The following is a 23970-nucleotide window of genomic DNA, read 5'->3' on the forward strand; positions in this document are numbered from 1 at the left end:
ACTCACTTGCTATATCCTTTGAAGACGGTCGCGTAGGAACCCTCTCCGAGTTGTCCTAATTTGACGTAAGCCTCCGACTTGCCGAACGGTGAGTCTCCCTGCGGAAAAACAGATCGGAATACAGAAAGTGATAAATGGGAAACTCAAATACAAACCGCTCGTTTGACATAAAATAAATGACTTTTATATTCTATAACGTAGTGACTTTCATAACATAACAACATGAGCATGATATTATACGCTGCATAATTTTTTTCATATATCATGTTAAACAATTATTCTAAAATGTATGTATATGAACAACACAACGATACAGTTACAAAAAAAAAAATTAAAATGGAAACAATACATCTTTTTTATCATTGATAAGTTAATAGGTTGCCTTTTATTTTTTGGCTCATATAGGATGTTTTTATCTGTTGTGACGTTATTGTATACGACGTGCGATATGTACATAATAATATTATATCTCAAGTACAGTACAAATAAAAAAGCCTTGACAGCATAATATTTCGCCATTAGTTTAACTCATCAGGACACTTCCGTAGCTAGATGATTCCAAAAACTACTATTATCTCTTGTTACCAGTGGTCCCAACTTTGGAAAAAATCATAGCAAGAATATATTTATAAAAAAAGTAAAAACCGACCTCAATTAATGAATCTGAACTAAACTACAGTTTTTTGAGATGTTCATTTAGCCCTTTTTTATACATATTATACAAGAAATAAAAGGGGAGGAACATTGCCTTCAAAAGCACCCACTTTCTAGGTAGTAATTTAACAATAAACATTATTATCCAATGGGACAGATTGTAGTTTTTTGACGCGGCTCCGTTTGTGTTAGAATTTGTTTGCAAATTAGTGTTGACTTTATTGTATTTTGAACGTTTAAAAAATATTAAACATGAGAGGAAATAATCTACTAAATTAGTTGCAGTAAATTTAGGCATTCGATCTGAATTTTCAGATCGAAAGGAAGAAGCAGAGAAATAACGTAAAATCAAAAACAGCACCAGCTGAATTATATAAATTTAATGTTTTATAGATTGTATTATCGGTAATTTGACAACTGGATTTAATGTAATAAAAGAAATAAATAATACATTTCATACGGTTATTCCTAAAAGAAAATCTAGAAAAACAGTCTCGAATCTATACCAAAAATATTTTTTTAAATATGTCATATCGGAATACATTTTCACTAGTAGATATATATGTTTAGTGTTTACCTATGAAAATATAAATTATCTGGCAGGTACTAATAAAATTATATGATTTCAGCTTTCTATATGTAGTAATATATTATATATACAGGCGACCCTCGACTTTCACACATAATTGATTCCTGAAAATGTGTGCGAATGTTGAATGTACGAAAGTCGAGGGAAGTAAAAGAAATTGAAATTGTGTGTATTTTAAAATGTTTATTTATCAAGTAAATATAAGATGTTTAAGAGGCGTTTAAGAGACACGTTTAAGTGGGGTTTGTGGGTGTTTCCTTTGAATAGTTATCAAGAGTTAACTGTTTTCCACTATTCTTTTTCTTTTCTTCATATAGTATTTTATAACATGCTGTTTTTATTGATCGCCCCACGCACTTGAGATATGCGTTTTCCATTGGGATCACAATCTTCCATAATATTTAAAAATTTGTCAAGGTGTGTGAATGTTTCATTCATATTTTTCATTGTTTAAGAGTTTTCCAAAATAAACCTGTCTCATCTTTATTAAATATTTGGCTAGAGGAATATTCTACATCTTCAATAATTTTGGATAATTAGGAAATCAATTCTTTTGCAGCATCTTTATCCGCATCAGCCGATTCTTCAGTAAATTTAATATTATGAAAAGAATACCTCATTTTAAATTTGTAAAACCAACCGTTACTTGCTTGAAAAACCGTGTTAAAACATTTTTTTAATCTATCCTTCCAATCTTTGTGCAAACTAAGAGCTTTTGCTTAAATAATTGAAATACTCAGAGGGACATCTTTTTGATGTTGGTCATCGATCCACGATGACAAAGATTTTCCATTTCATCCATGTTTTTTTTGCTGTGTTTTTTGGAAACATATCATTAAAGATTGCGGAAATATATCTTTATTTTCCACAATTTTGAACGTATTTCTTAATTATATTTTTATTTTGCAAAATTGAACATATCGTAAACCTGTTTGTATCATACGAACGTCCGATTGAAGCAAAAGATTCACCGCTATCAGAACGTTTTTTTTTTTTTAAAAAAATTTAAAAACTTGTTTTTTTTTAAATGTGCGAAATAGCGAATTGTGCGAAAGTCGTACATATTTATAATTTATTTACCTCCGACGTATAAATGTTTGTATTTTTTTCACAGTGAATGTGTTTTTTTGGTAAGTCTAAATACATTTTCACCAGTAGTTACATATTTATACTAGCGAAAATATAATTCAACTGATAGGCGCTAATATGCTACTCTAAACTTTTGTATTTAATACAGTAAAATAAATAAATAATACATTCAGTTATGCTGCTCTAAAATGTCTATGGAACTCAATTTGACAGTTGCGAAACGTCCATTTGCTGTTCAAACCCAAACCTAACCAAATGAAAGTTCTAAAACTAAGTTTTAGAACTTTTATTAGGTCAAGTCCAAAAGACAAACTTATCCAACTCATGGTCTCAGGGGAAAATAAGCTGAATAATAAGTACAGACAGATATCGCATCTTACATATTGCTCCATAGTTTGTCTGCATATCGATATTACACTATGTTTTATAAATATGAGCTATCCTTACCGATATTACTATGAACTTATAATATAAGAGGGTTGATTAAAGTATATTCAAATCGAATTTTGGACAATAGGAGAGCGCAAAAACAATTATCACTTCTCAGAAGGCAAAAATTCACGTCAAAAGCAAAAAAACCGCGGGAACGTATCAATACCAATTCAAGCCAAAATTCGGTTCGAATTAGTATTGATACATGTCTTGCCAAAATTCGCCGAACAGACCATAAGTAAGTTTTTTGATTCACGCCGTGCCCGCGATAGGAATTATTTTCCTAAACGCGCCGTTATTACGCAAAATGCGGGATTTTATGTAATGCCACCCCACTCGAAACCGCGCGCACTTTGCCCTAATAAATTGCACGGGAAATACGGAGCGGTATGTAAAAATAAATTTACGACATTTTAGACGCACCCCCCGCGCTCACGTGGAAGAAATAGCGAAAGCGTAAAATCTGTGTTCGATGCGAAAGTTGGCCGAATACGCACGTATATAAAATATGCATGCGAAAGAAAGAAAAAGAAAAAAAGTTTTTTATACATACTGTATGAGACACGGCCGTGGAAATATGGACATTATAAAGCTTCGATCCGAAGATCGTCTCAAAGCAGAACGAGGTGGGTAAAAGTATGATTGGTAACTAGCATTTTTCTTGACGGTATTTAGCGATTACCGAAAGACTCGTGTCAGATACCATTATGGAACGAATCCCATTCGTTAAAGTTGCAACGGCGGCAGTCGCGCCTTTCTTTTTTTCATTTGGTGGTTTGTGGAATGAAGCATAGGATTTATAATAATATCTTCATTATACAGTATCAGTCTTTGCGTTTTTTAAAGGTGCGGTTATATGAGTTAAGAATTAAAACGTGTAATACTTTCACTAAATTATATATTCTCCATCTTTTTAATCAATTGTTAATCTCGGACCTGCTTTGATGGCAGCCCTAATATCCTCACTAACAACCCCTTTCAATAAAATGGAGCATTTTGATATCCTTGCTGAGATTAGTTTTTAATTTTCGATCTAAAAATATGATTTGCAATTCAAATTTTAGTACTGAAAACTGCAAATCAATGCTAACTAATTACAGATTTACAGATTCAGTACACCCTATTATATACGAACCCTATCCGATAATAAACAACCGTTCAAATCTATTGAAAATGTTATCAAATTGATTCGAACGGGTGCCCGCGGCTCTGCACTGAGCACCCTTGTCCAAGCCACTACTCACTACACTACCCCAATTATCGACAACCATTTATCAATTATACTCTGAAACTTGTAGTGAGCTGCAACGTGAATCTCAATTAACAATAATTAAATGTTACTTAATTCCCCAAGCCATTGTCTGTGTTGGTAAAAGTTAAAACATACACAGTTACGTTCAACGCTAGATTCCATTCGTTACCAAAGTGAATACCTGGAATACTATTACATAATGAGGTCGTTTGTCGACTTGATTTATAAGGGACGTTAAATTTTAACTCAAAGTACTTACATACCAAGACATAGTTCTAAGAAAAGACACATCGAGATCGATTCTTCTCATCGATCCATTAGAAAGAGTAGCTTATCGTACGTAGTGCTAGTTTATAGCTCACGACTTTCGAGTATCAGGAATGCGGAAACAGCGACAACAATACCGAGTAATTCGAACTAGAACGACAACGGCTTCTTCTTTAGATACAGCTTCATACATATGGAGAGACACGAAAAACGCTTAAGAGCCGAACGTCACAGAATGCCACTTAAGATATTTACGTTTTTATCTATGCAGCTAGCTGGTGAATTACGTGCAATTGAATTGATAGAATAATATGCGATTCATTGAATTATCTGCATATGCAACAGCCAATTAAGAAAATGGGGAAATCGTGATTGAGAGATAATCGTGTAGGTACGTGTACAACAATCATGATTAGAGCATGTTTCAATCGTATGGTCTATCTAATACAGAAAAATATTTGATCTTAAACTATTCAAAATACAGTTGAACATACTGGAAGTAAGTGAAAATATTTTTATAATACTCTGCCGATTTAAGAACGAATAGCGCGCCTATATGTCGATCTGGTTTATTTGGAGGTTATCTCACCACACGCGCCTTATTCGCGTCATTGTTTAACTCTGTTTACGGTACATCCCTTAGTGAAAGCGTAACTTTAAATTATTTGTATTTTATTTTTATTTTTTCGATTAAATTAAGACCATCGTGGCCTAACAGGTTACCCCAATGCGCCACGATGGTCGAAAGCAAATTATAAATTTATAAAACATAAAAAAACGTATATATATAAATAAATATAACAATACTTAAACATAACAAAAAAAATTATAAAATATTAAAATTAAAAGATATAAACCGGATCAGATCCTCGTAGCTAACATTAAATAAATCAATTTTCAATGCCAGCGTATTAAGGAGCCGTATGGCCACAGCTATAGGCGAGTCGGCAAGTGCGGATGTCCTAGCCCTAACTGCCATCAAAAGAGGTCTCGATCGTGATTCTCGAAAATGTTCCGGAACCCAAAACTGGAATTCCTCGAGAATAGCTGGATTGTCGACAGCACCTTTTAGTAGTTTGAAAAAATGCTTAGCGACATACCGCTTTCTGCGAGAATTCAGCGAATCATATCCCAACGCTCCTAAAAGAAAGGCGCTGGGATATAAGAACGGATAATAACCAAATGTCCTTTTGTAAAGGTATCTTAAATACCTTTTTTGAATTTTTTCTACTAAAAGGGAATATTTGGCTATTCGGGGATTCCAAATTATAGATCCCGATTCAAGAATGCTACGAACTAAGGTGTCATAGAGGATGCGAATAACTGACGGATCGTCAAAGTGAAAGGCATTCCTCATAACAAAGCCGAGCATCTTGGAAGATTTATCACAGACGTCGTGTATGTGTAGAGAGAACCTCCATTTGCTCTCGAAAGTGATTCCGATATCTTTAATGGAAGTTTCTCTAGTCAAAATGTTACCACCGAGATGGTAGAAATAAGCTGATGGCGAACGGGATCGAGAAAATGACACAGTATGGCACTTTCCGACACTAAAGGGCAGACGGTTAACGGAAGCCCATCTCCACAGAGAGTCTAAATCACTTTGTAGAGAGAAGGAGTCCGCAACAGATCGAATGCATTTATATAATTTTAAATCATCTGCGTACAGAAGAAAACTTGAATTTTTAATTGCTGTATTTATGTCATTAATAAATAACACAAAAAGCAGAGGTCCCAGATTGGATCCTTGAGGAGCCCCCGAAGGGGTAAAATATTCTTTTGACAATCGGCCACCATAGGTTACAAATTGTCTACGATTGCTTAAATAACTCGAAAATAACCGAGTTAAATTATCTGAGCAACCGAGGTTCGACAATTTTTTTAATAATAACGTATGACAAACTTTGTCAAAGGCTTTCTCAAAATCTGTATACACGACGTCTACTTGAATTCCGGCATCGAGAGAAGTTGTCGCCGTCATATAAATATGGTCATTAGTGGGAGAAGTAAAAAGGACGTACAGCAATACGCGTTTGTCTCAAAGCTTATGAAAACATTTGATAATCGATGGCTTTAGAAAGTCTGAGAGGTTACTGTGCAAAATTTTAGGTGTTTCTTTGTAGAACCCCTACAATCATATAACAAATATATGGTCGTTGTATACTCAGAGATCTTCATAAACTAACAAACCTCACAAATTTTTCAAGACTCCACGTGATCGATCCCGATATAAAATATCACCGTCACGTGTATATGCTGGTGAGGTGGATAAGCCTAAGGGCAAACAGGCGAAACTTTCATTTCGCGAAAATCGGTCGCCCCATGGGGCGATCAATCGTTCCACATACGTGACAACATAAAGACGACATAATCTCGGACGAAATTGCAATATCGGACGCACATAAATAATCTGAACAACATAACGGAGGCGCGACCGTAAGTTGGGCACTGGGCATCGCCCGTTCATTAAGAGCTTAACGTGACGAAAACATGTAAATTTTAAAAAGTTTTAGGCGCCCGTGTTTTTTTTATATCTTGCTAGTAAAAAGCTCTAATATATATGCAAATTGGCATTATCAAAGGACCATACATTACGATGATGAAAAAAATGTAATAAGGATTTCAATATGTATGGAAGGATGTATACAGTAAAATTTGATAAGGAACAAGGGTACGTATAAAGCAATCTATTTTCTATATACATATATCCTATAATTGAATATTGAAAAAGAGGAAATATAATAACGAAAATACATCTGGGAGAAACTTCTAGAAAATATGTCGGAAACAAATATATACTTTGTACGTAAAGATACTCGTATACCTTTCGCATTTTCGCCTCTTTAGACTTTAGTCGACAGGAGAAGGATTTTTTGCTATGAGAAATATATAAGATGTATGTAATATATAATATTCACTATAAATCTAAAAGTTTGTTGCTCTGTTTGACAGTCTCGCTATAAATTTACGAATAAAGGAATCTATATAGGTTAACACAACTTTTGATATAAAAGTGCCTACAAAGAATTGCTTTAAATATTATTAACACTTGCGCCAATCAATGCAAAGGTCGACAAAATTAATTTTTCGATTCAAAAAACGATGTCAGTTGAAACACGTTCATTTTACTCAATTGACAAGATGGCGAGAAGAGAGCTAATAGTTGAATCTGTATTCGAAATTTTATGCGAAATATTTTAATTAGGCATTAAAAATAAAAACCTACTAATAATATTTACCTAATAGTTAGTGGTGATTTCCTTGCTGCTCAGTGTTGCCATAAAGTGAATTTTCACTCCAGGCCAAAAGCAATAAAATCGTGCCATCGCGGCGAAAACGCTCCATTATCAAGCGTTTATATTAAGATTTTTTATAACAATATTACGAGTGAGAATCGAGTGAAGCACATCTAAACCGAATTTTGCCCAATAGGAGAGCGCAAAAAACAATTATCCCTTCCCAGAAGTCAAAAATCCACGTCAAAAGCAATAAAATCGTGCCGTCGCCGTCGCAGTGGGAACGCTCGTTACCGAGCGTTCCCACTGCGACGGAGCCGACACGATTTTATTGCTTTTGACGTGAATTTTTGCCTTCTGAGAAGTGATAATTGTTTTTGCGCTCTCCTATTGACCAAAATTCGGTTTGAATATAGTATTGGAAGTTCATATTAATATCAGTAAGGATAGCTATCATATTTTTAAAACATGGTGTAATACCGAAATATAGACAAACTATGGAGCAATATGTGAGATGAAATGTTTGTATTTACATATTCTTCCACTTATTTTCCCCTGAGAGATGAGTTGGTTTATTTTGTATTTTGGACTTGACCTATTAAAAGTTCTAAAACTATAATCAGTTTTAGAACTTTCATTAGGTTCGGTTTGGGTTTGAACAGCAAATGGACGTTTCGCAACTGTCGAATTGAATTTAAGAGATATTAGAGCAGCATATTAACGCCTATCAGTTAAATAGTATAAATATATATTAACTTATGAAAATATATTTGGAATTCACTAGTAAAAATATAACTTTATCAAAAAATACACATTCACTGTATCATTTATTCATCGGGTGTAAATAAATAATGATAAGTATGTAAATATATATATATATATATTACTAAATATAGAAAAGTTGAAATCATATAATTTTACTAGCACCTGCCAGATAATATATATTTTCACTGGTAAAAATATATATCTACTGGTGAAAATGTATTCCGATATGATTTTACTGAAATGACATATTTAAAAAAATATTTTTGGGATAGATTCGTGACTGTTTTTCCTAGATTTTCTTTTAGGAATAACCAGATGAAACTGAATGTATTATTTATTTATTTTACTGCATTAAATCTAGTTGTTAAATTACTGATTTATTAATTTATATTATTTTTGATTTTTCGTTATTTTTTTGCTCCTTCCTTAGGTATTCGACCTTAATTTTCAGATCGAATACCTAAATTTACTGCTACTAATTTACATTTATTGAATATTTCCTCTCATTTAAAAAGCAATAGTCAACAATAATTTGCAAACAAAGTTTAACACAAGCGGAGTCGCGTCAAAACATTACAGTCACTTTGAATAATAATATTTATTGTGAAAGTACTACATAAAAGTGTGTGCTTTTGAAGGCAATGTTCCGCTCCTTTTATTTCTTATATGTATAAAAATGGCTAAAGGAACTTATACCTGAAATATATCAGTACATTCATCTCAAACAATAGTTTAGTTCAGATTCAATATTTGAGGTCGATTTTTTTTCCAGAGTCGCCTCTCGAGGAGAACGGACCCCGGGAATTTGTCCCCTCTCACGGTGTTATTGAGCCAACTATTCCTATGACAATACATGTGAAAGAAATTGACCTCGGAGATAAATGCTTCTCTTGGTCAATTAGATATCGTAATGTAACATGTAACAGAGAAACAAAACTACGTACAAAACGAAGCTTATATATGATAGTAAAAAGCGAATAATTCGTTCATAACTATTACAATCTGTATACGTCACTACCTCATCCCCCATATTCATCAGACATTTTCATCTAGTTTGCTTATCTAAACGTTAATTTCTACAGCGTAAGAGCGACATGGTGACATTTTGCGTGAGATATAACTTTAATTACGATACGCATCATCCGGGACGCGCCCTGAAAGCGAACTTTTGCACTATACTACATTATTATAGTGAGCTTTAATGGCGAGCTTTCGGCTTTTATCGCGCCGCCAGCACTTCTCAAATATTATTATCGCAGCCACAATGGAACGGAGCGCGACAAAGGCTGAGGACCTAGCCTAGTTTCTGCGATGTCTAAATAAATTTCGAGCGAAAAGTCTCGCGACAAAAGGTGCATATAATGCACAGGATGCGAGCGACGAAATCCGGCCCACCGGCGGAGGTCTTTATGCTCTTACTACATACAACACTTTGTGCTAGAAACAATTATTTTATACCCCTCGTTTTCGCAGACGTATTTTTTTTAAGTCTAGTTAATTATTTATACAGACTACATTTTAAGCAATTAAAACATGCTACTTTTTTATCTGTGTCATTCAATACAATAGTTCCGAAAGAGTGACATAAACGCATTTAACTTTAACACTACTGTGTTGTTTTTGTCACGTTATGTGTCCGGAAATGGCTCGTCTGCGGCTACTACGACGCACTAATAATAGCACTTAGCGATTGTGTCGCATGTGATCAGATCGGATTTTATGCGACAGCATTTAAGAGATGTAAAATAGCATAACGTTAAGATTTAAAAGCGTATCAATTAGTTGCATAGCTCGAGACATTGTGCACATTGTACAAAAATAATATTATAAATAAAACATCAACTTTTTCACTTCTCTTATCTGAATTATTCAGGGCGTTTTTAAAGCGCAAAAGCGTATCTGAAACTTGGCAAGGAAACTCCTTTCATTGTTACATGAGTTATGTTGAGGTTGGAGAGTTAAGGGGTGATATTATAACCCCCTTTAGTTTTATATAACACGGAAAGCACTTATAATTTATTACATTATTATTGTTATATTAGCGGGTTTAATTGAGCGGTTCGTTACAGCTGCCAGTTTTTATATAAATATTTGTATAATATAAAACATTACTACACAATAATACGACCCCCTCTTGATTTAATCATGATCGAAACAATTTGTATGTAGCTGATAAAAAAATTCACAATAATTTGTATAACGTTGATTAAAAATATACTCCATTCAAATTGCAAATTAAATAAAAAAAAATATGTATGTATTTGGGGTGCTAGCAGTAAATTTCAGGCTTTTACACAAAAACGAGATTTATACGTTAAGTTGATTAGAATAGACACGATGCTTAGAATACGAAGGCACAGTAAGAACTTAAAATAGTCACTGCACATGTCTGTAACTCGAAAAAGTGTATGAGTGGATATTAAGTTCAGTATTAGTGCGAACTAAATAACAGACTTTTCTTGAAAAGGTCTTGTACACCAAATAGCGACATTTTCTCAGTAGCAGTGAAATACATAGCCTCATTTATGAATATGAATTAGCACACTATATCATACATGATATTTAGAAATTCCTCAATATATGCAAAGTCAGTACCATACAATCAGATATTCACATTTTTAAACCACTCAAGGAAATAAATTCAGATCCAAAGAATGTATAAAGCAAGCAGTGCACGAATGGCTGCGCATTCAGCCATTTTCCCTAGAGGTATCCATGCTCTTGATAAGCACTAGAAATTGCATTGCATTAAACGCCATGGATACTATATTAAAAATATGTAATTTGTTAGTTTTCGTTTAATAAACTACGAGATAAAAAATATGTAAGTGACTATCTCTTGGGCGTGAAGCTAAATATGTCGCAAATACTTAACTAATTGATAAAGTTATTTGCGACTTGCTGAGAACAAATATTTTGCGTGCTAGAATTAGGCGGATTAGGACCATTTTAAAATGCACATTTTGAATGTGGCTAAACAGATGCATTTCTTAAAATCTAAATGCGTATTTATACTACGCGCTGAAAAATTGACTGCATTAAGCGCAATTAATACTATAATAAAAATATGTAATTTTGTACATTTTTCGTTTAATAAACTACGAGATAAAATATTTATGCATCAGGACCATCCCGTGAGCGTGAAGCTAAATTTGTCGCAATTACTTGTAATAATCACAATAAAACTGATACAGATATTTACGACTTGCTGGAAATAAATATTCGTTACGTCAGGGTTATACAAGCGCATATTCCGATCGCATATTTTGGCGGATTAGGACCATTTGAAAATTCACATTTGTATGTGGCTAAATGATGCACTTTTCTGTAATCTAAATGCGTATTTGTACTACGCTGAGTATCAATCAAAGATTATGTGTCAAAACAACCCCGAAATTCCCGGTTTTTGTGCCATCCGCGTTTCGAAACCTTGATACTGTGTCAATGGCATGAAACTTTTTTTATATTAAATTGTATTGTGTGGCATTAACTGATAAATATTTGATTTTGAAAAGCATCGTATCGGACAAAGAGCATTATGTTGAGAAAATTTGACATATTTATGGCTTTTCTTAGGTGTTCCGAAATAACGATTTCACTGATGTTTTGTTAAGCCAACGAGTCACTTACATAAAAATGTAATATAGCTCATATGTTATGTAATTATTAGTCTGAAAACTGTTCGTTTTTGAACATGATCAACTTAACACAAGTGAGATTCTGTGCCGAGGCGATCAGAGAATTTCTGACTTTTATCTCGTGCCACAGAATTTTTATTTTATTAAAAAATTGTCTGAAATTAACAAAACTTTCTCAATAGAAATGTTTGCAGCGCGGAAATAAATATATTTAAATAACGGATAAGATTTATTAGAACAACTTTTTTCTTATTTAGATAGATAGTTTGGAATCGGATACAGAAATAATTAATGCAGATAATACAGATGACGATTTCATAAATATGACGTTGACAATCGAGGAAGAGTTGAACTAACAACTAATAAAGCACCAGAATAAAATATAGTGTAGTGGACGAAATGTATTTAAGGTTTTGCAACCAACCAGAGAACGGACTCAAAATCTTAATATTTTATACAAATCTTTGCTCACAATTAAGCCAACATCAACGGAAAGCGAGTGACAATTTTCAACGGCTGTTATGTATATAAAATTGAAATAAATATGTATATTTTTTTACACACATAGCCAACAAAAAAAAAAGAAAAAGATTCCTGGGAAATCTCGGGACTTGATCAGAATTACTAGTACAATGAATAATATCGAAGAAGCAGTCACTTTCCACTTCACATCAAACTAGTCTGAAATCCAAGAGTTGAACCTGATTTTCGGAGACGACTTGGAGACTACGTGACACAGATAACACCACGAGAACAACACGTATCTATTTATACAAATTTCAAGACACATTTTATAAAACATTAACGTGCTTTTAAGAGCCATTTTCTAAAACAGAATGTGTAAAGCAAATGCAAATATCTCATAATCACCACAACCAAACAGATTTCACAAGAAATTTATTTATATAATTAAAGCTATAATTATAGCCATTACATATTAATATAATCAAATCACGTAGCTTACTCGTTCCGCCCCAGTTGCTTTACTTCAAGTACATATTATCCCTATACACACCACTCGAAAGCCGAAAACCACTCTAAAATTATACAGAGAGCGGCTAAAATCTTTTTGTTCGCCGTTACGCAACATCTGATATTTCGAGAGAATACTTAATAAGTTTTCCAGCAGAGGAACAAGTTTTCCACGGCGCAAGTGCGTACACTCTTACGATCGCAATACAAAAGCAATTAGCGACAGAATCGAATGGTCGAGATAACCTTCTCTTACTCGAGACGCCTAAATTTAAACACTCCACGATTGTTTATTTCGAGTGTTTCCGTCTCGTTAGGGGTTCTTCGTGACGTCACCGAGCCCCCAGCGAGATCCTCTATAATTAGCCAAAAACGGTTTCGAGCACGTATCGTCTCTTAAGAATAGAGTGCCTCTGTTTTTCGATTAACTTCGAATAAATGGTTTATTAATCGGCCACGTTGAGACGAAACAATGTTTGGAATGAAAGCGACTGCACGTGCCTTTGGTCGAGACCCGAAAGCATCTGGATAAGGGTGCTTTATAAATGAGAGCACATATACGCGATAAATGCTGAAAACAGCGATTATATCATAGGGCTCGAGCGTGACCTTTACATATAATGGAGGGTTAGTTATTAAGAGTGGTTAAGGCTCTCTGAAGTAGAAAACGTCGTTCTGACTCGGGGTTGAAATCGCGTTCCATGGTTGATGTACAACATATTCCTAGACATCATAGGTAGTGAACTGGTTTGGTATGTGTTTGTATGGAATTGACTAGTCACTGGTATGTATAGCGAGGATTCATTCGGTGCGACTAGAGTCCACAATATTTGACATAACTCAATAGAATAGACTCACAGCAATAGCTACCTCTAAACAATCAGCAATACGGATGCACAAGAACAACTCCTTTAGATCAGAGTTTCTCATTTAAAATTAGTCATCAAGCCAATTTATGTGTTGAAGAACACAACAGAACCCTTAAATATTTGTACCTTAAATTTTTTTATAAAAATAACGCTTAAAGAGAATTTTCTAAGATGATCAAACTTGGCTCTGTAATTGTATAGCACCATATGTATCATAATGGTGGGAGCAAAATGGCATTATTAAACAATTTTCACACAAAAATAGAATTACCCAATTTACAATCAAGGCATCATTTTTTAAATAATATGGTATATAATTTTTCTGCAGTTCAAGTGCATCGTTATCAAGTAGCTTCGCGATAATCAATCACTTTGTCTATAAATGCAAACATCGTTTCAAATTTTTCAATGTATAATTAAAACTTAAAATCTGACTGAAACTTCCACACACACATCAATCACATCCGTTAGTATTATACCCGACGTTAACAGGATCAAAAGATTATCTACTCTCCCGTCTAGCTAGCGCTTTTATCCCTGCTCCAAAGACACACATATCAAAAGCACATGAGCAAATAACTTTCTGAGAAGAGAACAAATACACCGTTTTGGCGTTTCCATATATACATATCATCCATCAATATATTATCATGACACGACAAAGAAATTATAATAAGATCAATACTCTCGCTTCCAAAAAATGAGCTATATACTATACACGTTTTTTGGGGCATATGCAGTTTTTAACCCAATTAGCCGCAATAAGCTACAGTCAATTGGTCGTAACGGCCGGCGATTAATCGACTCGAACCTGAAAAGAGGTCCAGGAGCTTTGTGGTAAATTGGTTCCAGAGTTAATGAGCCAAAAACGAAACTGGGCACTAATAATTTCGATTTGACGCGTTGTTCCACGTCATAAATCCATCATCAGCATTGCACATGGCACGCACGCAAGTCGGAATGCGTCGACGCACATCCTGGTGACCACGACTCACTTTGTATCGTATGAGAGTAGAAAGCATGTAGCGCTGTGGTCTCCACAGTAATTAAAGATAACAATATCAAATTATATACACGAACGAAATAAGATAAAAGTCATAAAATCTACACGAATGAATTTATAACTGTTTTATATTAAATTAACAGACTCCACAGACAGGAAAACCCAACGGCATCTAATAACGAAACTACTGGTAAAACACTGGGTGCCACATGAATTCAACGAAAACTTTTTTTTCATATTGCATAATGTGTTATCTACTTTATTCGCGAGATATTGCTTCATCAGATTACAACCAGAATTAAGTTTGAGCAAGGACAACTCGAAATATGACTCAATATATTAGTGGTACGCGATATTTAAAAGAAAAGTTTGAAGATCACTGCTTTAATGTGCTACCATTAAGTTTCAAAAATGGTACATTAACGCCGTTTCGCAACTCTGCAGGGAGAAAATTTGCATTTTTCCCATGTAGACTAGCGAGCATCTCGCGAGATTTTTACAGCGCGACCGTAAAGCTTAACGAGGGCCGTACATCATGTGCAGTCATTTTTTCATTGGCTCTCTCGTCTAAATTAGAACTCGCGTGTATACAAAACGGTTTTATTTTTAAGAACCTGAATGATAAATTAGCTTGGGTGTTTGCGAGGCGCACAGAATGAAGCGATTTCGGCGCGCGCTCTTCGCGTGAATGTTAATTTTCCTCGCAATTGATTACCGGTATAATATAATGTTACATTTTTTATTTTTTTATCATCTATTATAACCTGACATGCATAAAAAGCCCAATGCGTTACAACGGGGATAATCTGTACCAACTGAGTAAAGTCAATCAGATGTGATATAATTTATAACCAATAGATGTCACTGCAGCTGGGCCCGGTTTTTTTTAATAATAGCGCATTTTTTATATATAAAAATTCGAAGCTGCTGCCAGGGCTCGAACCCGCAACCTCAGAGTTACTAGTCTGAGACGTTACGGACTACGCTATTCCGTCTTTATATAAATATGAACAATTTTTACTTCTAACAAAATTCTGTTATGTAATTCCCTCAAGTCATGTCGACTAGTGTATTTGAAAAAGCATTTCATAAAGTTGAAAGTTTAAATACATAACTTGGTGATTCTGGAAGAATTTAGTTTTTGTGTGACACTCAATTTGTTTTCATTACCGCATGTAAGAAAAAGAGTATTAGACAACTCCACAATAAGCACAGCCATCTGTGGAACTGTATTTGTTCTCATCTTATATTAAATTTAAATCATATGAGACCGAAAGCTAGTTACATAAAAATAACCGTGTAATGTACAGCATGTCACTAAACATTTTAAAATATAGCTTAATATCTTTGGAGCATTAAGAATATGTAGCAAAATATGATTATAGATTATTATAAAGTTTTGCGAAAATATATGTTTTTACTGTTTTTTCAGCATCTGCATTATAAGTTGAAATTCGTATGCATTTTAAAGCAGCTTTAGCAAGCGTTGAACATTTTATCTTTATTGCTCATGAGATACACAAAAGCTTTATGCTGCAGGGTACATCGTGGAAATACTTTTATATTTCTACAAACTTTTATATCTAATGTCACATGACAATGACATATAAATACCATTGATAGATAAAGCGTCACATTACATAGCCAGGTCAAAAGTAAATAAATTTGTATTTTAGATTCGAAGAGCAGGAAATAATCAATCATTCATAGTAATTTAACGATATTCAATATTTTAATACTGTATTTGATCGTAACGCGATCATCAATAATATCGAGAACGCAATAATTGCGGTAAACATGCAACTTGATTTCCCAAACGGTTTCACAAAACGCGTCTCAATTCGTATAAATAAACATAAGCAAAGTAAATTTCGCCAAACATACACATGTATTATACATACAACGAAAACGTAATATTACAAGCATTTAATAAAACGGTTTCACGTGCAAAAAAACTATAATACTAAATTCATGTCACATGCCGTAAAATATAATTTTCCTTTAGATGCGAAACGACCTATTTCAACGTCAATTCTATTTCACCCTCATCCTCGTAAATTTCGCTCGATAATTCCCCATAAGTGTTAGTAATTCATTGACCAATAATTTATCAAAATTATTCGATAAAATACATAGTAGAATGGTGCATAAGTAGCAATACTAATATATTATATAAACAATATTTTTTCTGTATACATTCAGTAGCATGCAAAAAACGTAAGTATAAGTTATCGAAATCATAATAATTAAAGATATGTATCATATTCCCGTAATGCTTTGTTAGATTTCTCGTTACTATTTATTACTCATTTAGGGGTATGTCTACATTGTTTCTGAGTGGTTACACCGTCAGCTTTCGTGATGAAAATATTTATAAAAATTATAATTTATTTTGAGAAAAAAATCCGATATTATTCTGTATTTATCAATTTCATTATCAATAAGATAAATTTTAGTCTGTCTGTTATAAACAAGCATCAGTTTCAAGACTTTTTTATAAAATATGGAGATTGGTGAAACAAATCGAGTTAAGGGTAAGAATAACTACCTTGGTGAAGATCGAGTGATAGACGTAAAAGTGACGTTGATTTTACCATGAATATTTGCGAAACATCTGACAAATAAATTAATGTGGAAAACACTTTGGGAAGTAGGTGAATGCAAACGTCTGCCTAAAACCGTCATTGACCGAAGAAATGCTTTTAGCATGCATGAAATGAGCCAATTGAAACAAAAGCTGGACTATTTTAAATTCAGAAAGAGTGACGCTCTATGATGAAAGAAAAATAAATTTATACGGTTCAGATGGGATGCACTATGTTTATCGTCAAAGTGGTGAAAGATACATCGAATCCAGAGAGAGGTGCTTCTTATATTCCGATTTGGAAGGTATCATCAACGGAGCAGTGAATGCGATGGATTATGAAATTATCCTAAGAACGCACGTGTGCTCCATTGGGCGAAAATAATAAAAAAATGTTAATTTATTAATTTGATCAATGCATTAAAGATGAGATTTAAAAATAATAAATTTATTGTTTCACTGTTAATTGTGTATAATCAATATTATTCATAAATAAATCAATAAAAACTATTTTTAATGTCTAAACGGTCTATAAAACTCCGAAATTCATATTTGTCCGTGATCAATATATATTGTTCGGTTTGACGTGGTAAGTCGATTGTTTCAGAATGGGAGTAGAATTCATTCATTCATAAAATCAAACAGTTCAATTAGTCATTCATGCGCATTTAACAATCGCAAATTTAGCTGCGAAACGTGAGAAAAACGGCGACAAAACCGACTCAATTTTCCGTTCAATTATCATCGCAAACAGTTCGGGACCGAACGGAGCCAATTTCACTCTCCTATCGTTATTCAATATTTCGGGACCCTTGATAATTGCGTTTGGGTCTCCCTTTGGCAAAGGTTCGTAGCAACACATCGGGATTTATCGAGCGTAACCCCAACGTTTTATTTATTTATATATATTTTTTATCAACGATAAAAATCAAACCAGCCGCCGGCCCTGATAAGCCTCTTTTCTAAATAAACGCCGTTAATTAAATCGGCCGATGAAACGAGCCAATTATGAGGCGAGATAAGAAAAAGTTAATGAAAAGCGAGGCGGCGAAATATAATGCGAAAAAAGGAGAGAACACAGCTCGCGAATAATAAACGGCGATTCTACGTGATACGTTTTCACGGAGAGATGTTCGTTTAATTTTTATTTTTTTGTAAGAGTAAAACTGACACGAGCAAACTAGAGCTGCGCGAGGCGACTGCTAAAGTGGTGTGAAAGTTTATGAAAATGCTTTCCATAATTCCCGAAATATATTTAATTTATTTTAGTACAACATTTAAACAATTTTAAACTACGTGGGCTAAGCTTTGCATACACATATAAAGACAATTATGAGGAGAGTTTGAACAAACGACATTAATTACAAATTTAGAGATGATCATAATGACAACTTGAACAACGAACAGAGAAATCTCGCAAACTACAAAAGCGTCAACCCATTTACGAAAGTTAAGACCTTACACATCACATAACGGAAGAGAAATTGCAGTACCACAAAGGACAGTTGTCAACAAATTAAATATTTCACGTATATAAACTCTGAAGCACTACACGTTATTTTCTACTGTTTCAAACAAATTAAAATACCTACGGATTTTCGTTAATATGCAGTATTCTTAAGATATATTATTTTGTGCTTCTTGTGTCTTAATTTAAGCACAATTCGGGTTTTTTATAATTAAATTATTAAATAAAAACATTCATCTTATAAGATGCGATATTTTCGATTTGCAATAACCGCCGAACCAGAAAAATTTTAAAGACAATAATTAAGTAAGCGAAACCGGGCCCTGGTAAAACAATGATTCCGGACCTCATGACAAAAATGGCATTTTACATAATTTTTTTACATCGTAATATATTTTTTTTAATAAATAATAATAGGTACGAAAAAATAGACAATCCAAAAATATTTTTAATATCGTCTTTTCGAAAAATAATATTATGCATGACACAGGAACAGACTTTTAGTAAAATTGCATTCATTATACGTCACTGGCAACCATTTACGTTGAATCTGATTATATAGAAACTGTAACTGTGTTTAGAATTCGATTAATATACTTGATGGGATGCTAAGAGGAGAAGTTACGCCATGTAGAGCTAGCTGGGTTTAACAACTCCATTTACAGTATGATATAATGTAACGTTGACAAATCACATTAAAACAGATAAAAATATAATCCAAGATTGCATCGTGTGAAATTTAACAATAATTTCAACTAATCAGCGCCATCGAGCAGTTAATAAAATAAAACAAACACAATCTACATAATAATAATAATGAAACTGTTGTACAACCGTTAATGATTATGAAAATTCGAGCAATCAGCGTGAGAAAGGCAAAAATTACACATTCAACGATATGTTAAATACATTACGAAACAACCCTTAAGTAGTAAGGCTTATGTATCACGCGCACGAGGGTTATTTGAATAACGTGCATAGTATTATAATAAATAAAGGCGAATTTTGGTGTAAAAATAAATATAACATTTATTTTAAATAGCTCTAAAACCTCTAATTTGTGAATAAAACCGCGGAGCTCCTATAGAAAAGTTTAATGCAAGAGCCTCGAGAGTTCCGTTAAAATTCAGATAAGAGAAATACTTGACGAAAAACCATGCATCTTTAGCTTCTAATATCTCTGGATATATTTATGGGAGTATTCTGAGATGTGCGCAAAGATAAGTAATACAATAAGAACAAGCTGAAAGCATACTGAAGAAATGTTCTATAGCCATGTATTGCTGAATGTGAAGTTATTATTTTTGTAGCAATTTTCTTATCTCACATTTTATGTAGACATGTGTAGGTGGTTTAATAAAGTTTTACTTTCTTTTAAGAATATTATATTATCGATATGGAGCGAATCGAGCGTGAAACCTAACGTTGCATATACCGAAGGGGGTGGAAATGGAGGGTGAATAAAATAATCCATCCATGCGTCTTTCCACACCTGGAGGGGTGGCGAAAATTATGAAAAGCAACCGTCGATACCGTTAACGGGCGTGCGTCGTCCGTTGTTGTTTTAACGGCTGTAATTCAGAAAAATGGCCACTATCCGAGACCGCGCACAGGGCCGAAATGGGAAGTTTTTATCCACAATAGGGCTATACGTTTGCGTTAAGGCGGAACTTTGGCTCGTAACCCGAATAAATTACCACGGCAAAGGTCGCGTCGAACAACGATGCGAATTTACTTATACCGCCTCGTGGGTATAAAATGTGACCGCCTGCCGTTATTTAGGGAGTAGGTGTACCAAGCGAGTTATTTCGGGTCGTAAGGTAGGAACGATTGATCAAACGCTTTGATTGAATTTCTAATAGAATTACTAATTAGTGACAAATTAATAGTGGTAGGATGTGAGAGTGAAAGCGATTGCCGTCTCCCGGTATCAAAATTCCAGGAAAAGATTGTTAAAATATGATTTCTAGGAAAGCCCTGGATGTTTATAATTAACTATAATTTTACCCCTTGAAAGTTCAATAGAATAATACAGCAACTTGAAGTAATTAAGCAAAATTGCGCTGATCAGAATATTTGTGAGACGCTATTGTTGTATTTAATAAAATCTAACAGATCCCTTTTAGAATACTCAATATAAAATACCAAGGATATTTTAAAAGTAAAGCAAATGTAGTAAAGAGAAAGGCTATTAAAGTAGTAGTAGTACTGTCATTGTCGTTAGGGTGCGCGTGACATGACAAAATTATTCGCAAATATGCTGTGCATACGATGTGTTTAAATGTACGTAGCAATTGCGAATATTGTTTAATGAAATCTGTTGATAGAAGAGTTCCATTATATAGGTATTTAAAAAACTTCTTTGCTCCTGTCATTTAATGAAATACTATGAAATCGAAATATTAAAAAAAGACTGGCCAACGTTTGCCCCCCTCCCTGGAAAAAGCTTTAATGACGTCCCTGATTCTTAACCAAAAACTATTATTTATCCCTCAAAGAAAATCTAAAAGAACAGAAAATATTTTTTTTAATATTTCATTACAGTGAAATCAAATCGGAATACATTTTCACCGGTAGATATATATTTTAACTAGTGGAAATATAATTTATCTTGCAGGTAATTATATTATATGATTTTCAACTTGTCCTTCTTTGAAGAGGATTGTCGTCCACGAGCAAAAATTACCGAGGTGACCTTTTTAATTTTTTTAGCCCCGCAGCATCTCTTAATGAACAAAAATATAATTTAACTGATAAGCGCTAGTGAAATTAAATGTTGGTATAACCTCTACTACTAAATAAAAAAAAATCCGATCAATTATCACAGATTACGCTTACCTAGAGTTTCCTAATTTCACGGATGAATATCGTGATGATTAATTAAAATTGAGTTAGGTACATTCTAGGTATTGAAAATTCTCTAATAATGAGCTACTTCAGTTTATATAGAATATCTTATGCCTGCACTACACTCTCTGGAAGTTGTCCGAACCGAAGTTACAACTGAAGTCGGCCAAGATGTACGACTTCGAGTAAGCGACCACACTGTCGCAAATTTCATATACCGTCCGGACGGCGACCGTGAATGACATTTGTACGGCGGCTTCTGTCACGTACAGCTGGCATATTTGCTCGCGATCAAAAAAAGTGCCAAATAATCGCAATTTTTAAATTGTCATATTATTAAAATTACGCTACAGATAATTATAAAAGTTTGTGTGGGCACTCACCAATACAATATCAATGAAAACTTTTCGGTCGTAAATATTAAATTTATGTAAAATCTTTGTCGGCTTTTAAAAAATGCCATAAGGTATAATAATGATACTTCAGAATACGAACACCACATCTGTGACTATCCTAGAATTTGTCGCCATCGATTCTAAATAAGAATTCGTTATGGTGTGTCATTTATATAAGCCGATCTAGGAAAATACATAAGGATATTTGAAACGATTTTTCAAGTAGCACTTATTTAATTTTATATGAAAAAAAATATAATAACGATATACGTTAGAAGAATATACTATCAAAAGGTAATTAATCCCTTTTGGTGCCCTAAAATATTCAAAGATGTCAGTAAGTCTGTTGAAGTCTCCGATAAGCATGTGGTATTATAACTTGACCACGATGCAGCGCTCGACATGCGTATTAACCATAGGACGCCTACGCGCATACTGAAATTGAACCAAGTTATTCGTTCTATCTCAGTTTGCCAAACACTATATCATTATCTCTCTCACTCTCGTCACTTAAGACGAGAGAGAGCGAAAGGGGAAGTATCTCACCGCTCGCGCTCGAAAGAGCAGCTCCGACTTCGGTTTCTTTGACTTGTAAATATGCCGACAATGTTCGGAAACGCTCGAAGCTGGCCAAGTCGACTGAATTACCCCCACTTTACCTCCCGTTCTCGGTAGCCTCGGACAACTTCCGAGAGATTTTAGAGCGGGCAGAACCGAACTCGACCGAAGTAACCCACTATATTCTTCGTCATTGGCCAACCTTGGCCAACTTCCAGTGTATAGTGCAGGCATTACATGTATTTAAAAAATGTCGAGTCACAATAATATTGTGCTTGCAGTGTATATTTAAAATGGTCTCGTTGTGTTTTTTACGATTATTTATTGCAAAAAAACTACTAAAATAATTTTAATATTAATGGCAACGACATCATGAAAAGTAATTATGTATCAAAATGACGTTAATGATAAAAAATAAATAGAAGGCCTTGCTTTGTCACTGATGAATCCATCCATGAGGAACTGTACTTTATAACACAGTAAAGGAAAAAGAAAGCTTATTGTTTGTTGAAAAAACTTCTCTAATGTAAGAATAAATAAACTCATTTATAGGGTTACGGAATGAATTAAGAACCATGATCTTAAAAGGGAAATAACGTCATTCTTAAATAAAATACTGTAATCTGAATATTATTATTTCAATAGCGATTAACTTCATAGGTTCTACAATATTCAAAATGTTTATTGTATAAAGTTTTGAAGCTTTGGCATTTTTAAATCCAGCAAACGATTATTATTATTATCAATTGAGCAAAACGTAAACGGGATTTTGAACGCCCATTCAGAAACCCAACGATCCGTTAAGCGGCGTTGGTGTGGGAGAAGGCGTCGTAAATCGGTTACATTGGATTGCTGTCCAACCGAACGGTAAATGCGACTTACCCCGAAAGCGCTAAATCTCTTCGTCCTTCTGGGGTTGGGGTTGTTGAGGTACACCTCAGACTTTGGTCTCGGTGGTTTCTTTGGCCGCATGATCACGCGGGCCTCCTCTCTGATGTCTTCGTCCAAGAGCTTCGAGTCTGAAGACACAGAGAGCTGCCTCCGAACACGATCGTGGTCTCCTGCCCATTCTGAAAAATAAAATAAAAAATATTTAGCATATAAAAAATATCAATATCTTAAAATAAATAGAAATATATTTTAAATTTCAAACATAGCTCCCATGTGTGTTAAGTTTGGTTACCACTGATCTTAATTAATTAAAAAAAACATGTTTCGGATCATCTGGTCATCTTACTCCACGGTTACAACACATATATGAACGCCTGCGATATAGTTAAAACCGTGGGATCAGATCTTTCGGTACAGTCGACACATTATTGAATTCATAAGACACGTGATAATAACGTGTT

General features: G+C 34.0%; 1 protein-coding gene and 1 long non-coding RNA gene across 5 annotated transcripts in view; one reads left to right on the forward strand and one right to left on the reverse strand.

Moving 5' to 3' along the window:
- Positions 1–23970, reverse strand: part of Eip63E (cyclin dependent kinase Eip63E) — a 167863-nt gene that overhangs the window by 9060 nt on the left and 134833 nt on the right. For all 4 annotated transcript variants that reach the window (XM_088205622.1, XM_088205621.1, XM_088205624.1 and 1 more), the window contains 2 exons: positions 23501–23688; positions 7–98 (listed from right to left, as the gene is read on the reverse strand). In XM_088205622.1, the coding sequence (XP_088061748.1) occupies positions 7–98; positions 23501–23688 (280 nt within the window). The remainder of the gene's footprint in view (positions 1–6; positions 99–23500; positions 23689–23970) is intronic.
- Positions 8091–17224, forward strand: LOC148237552 (uncharacterized). Its single transcript, XR_015812617.1, has 2 exons — positions 8091–11703; positions 12220–17224. It is a non-coding gene; the product is annotated as an uncharacterized LOC148237552 (long non-coding RNA).

Source organism: Plectrocnemia conspersa, unplaced genomic scaffold (assembly GCF_051122295.1).
Source record: "Plectrocnemia conspersa isolate PC_06_02 unplaced genomic scaffold, ASM5112229v1 ptg000002l, whole genome shotgun sequence".
Lineage (NCBI taxonomy): Eukaryota > Metazoa > Arthropoda > Insecta > Trichoptera > Polycentropodidae > Plectrocnemia > Plectrocnemia conspersa.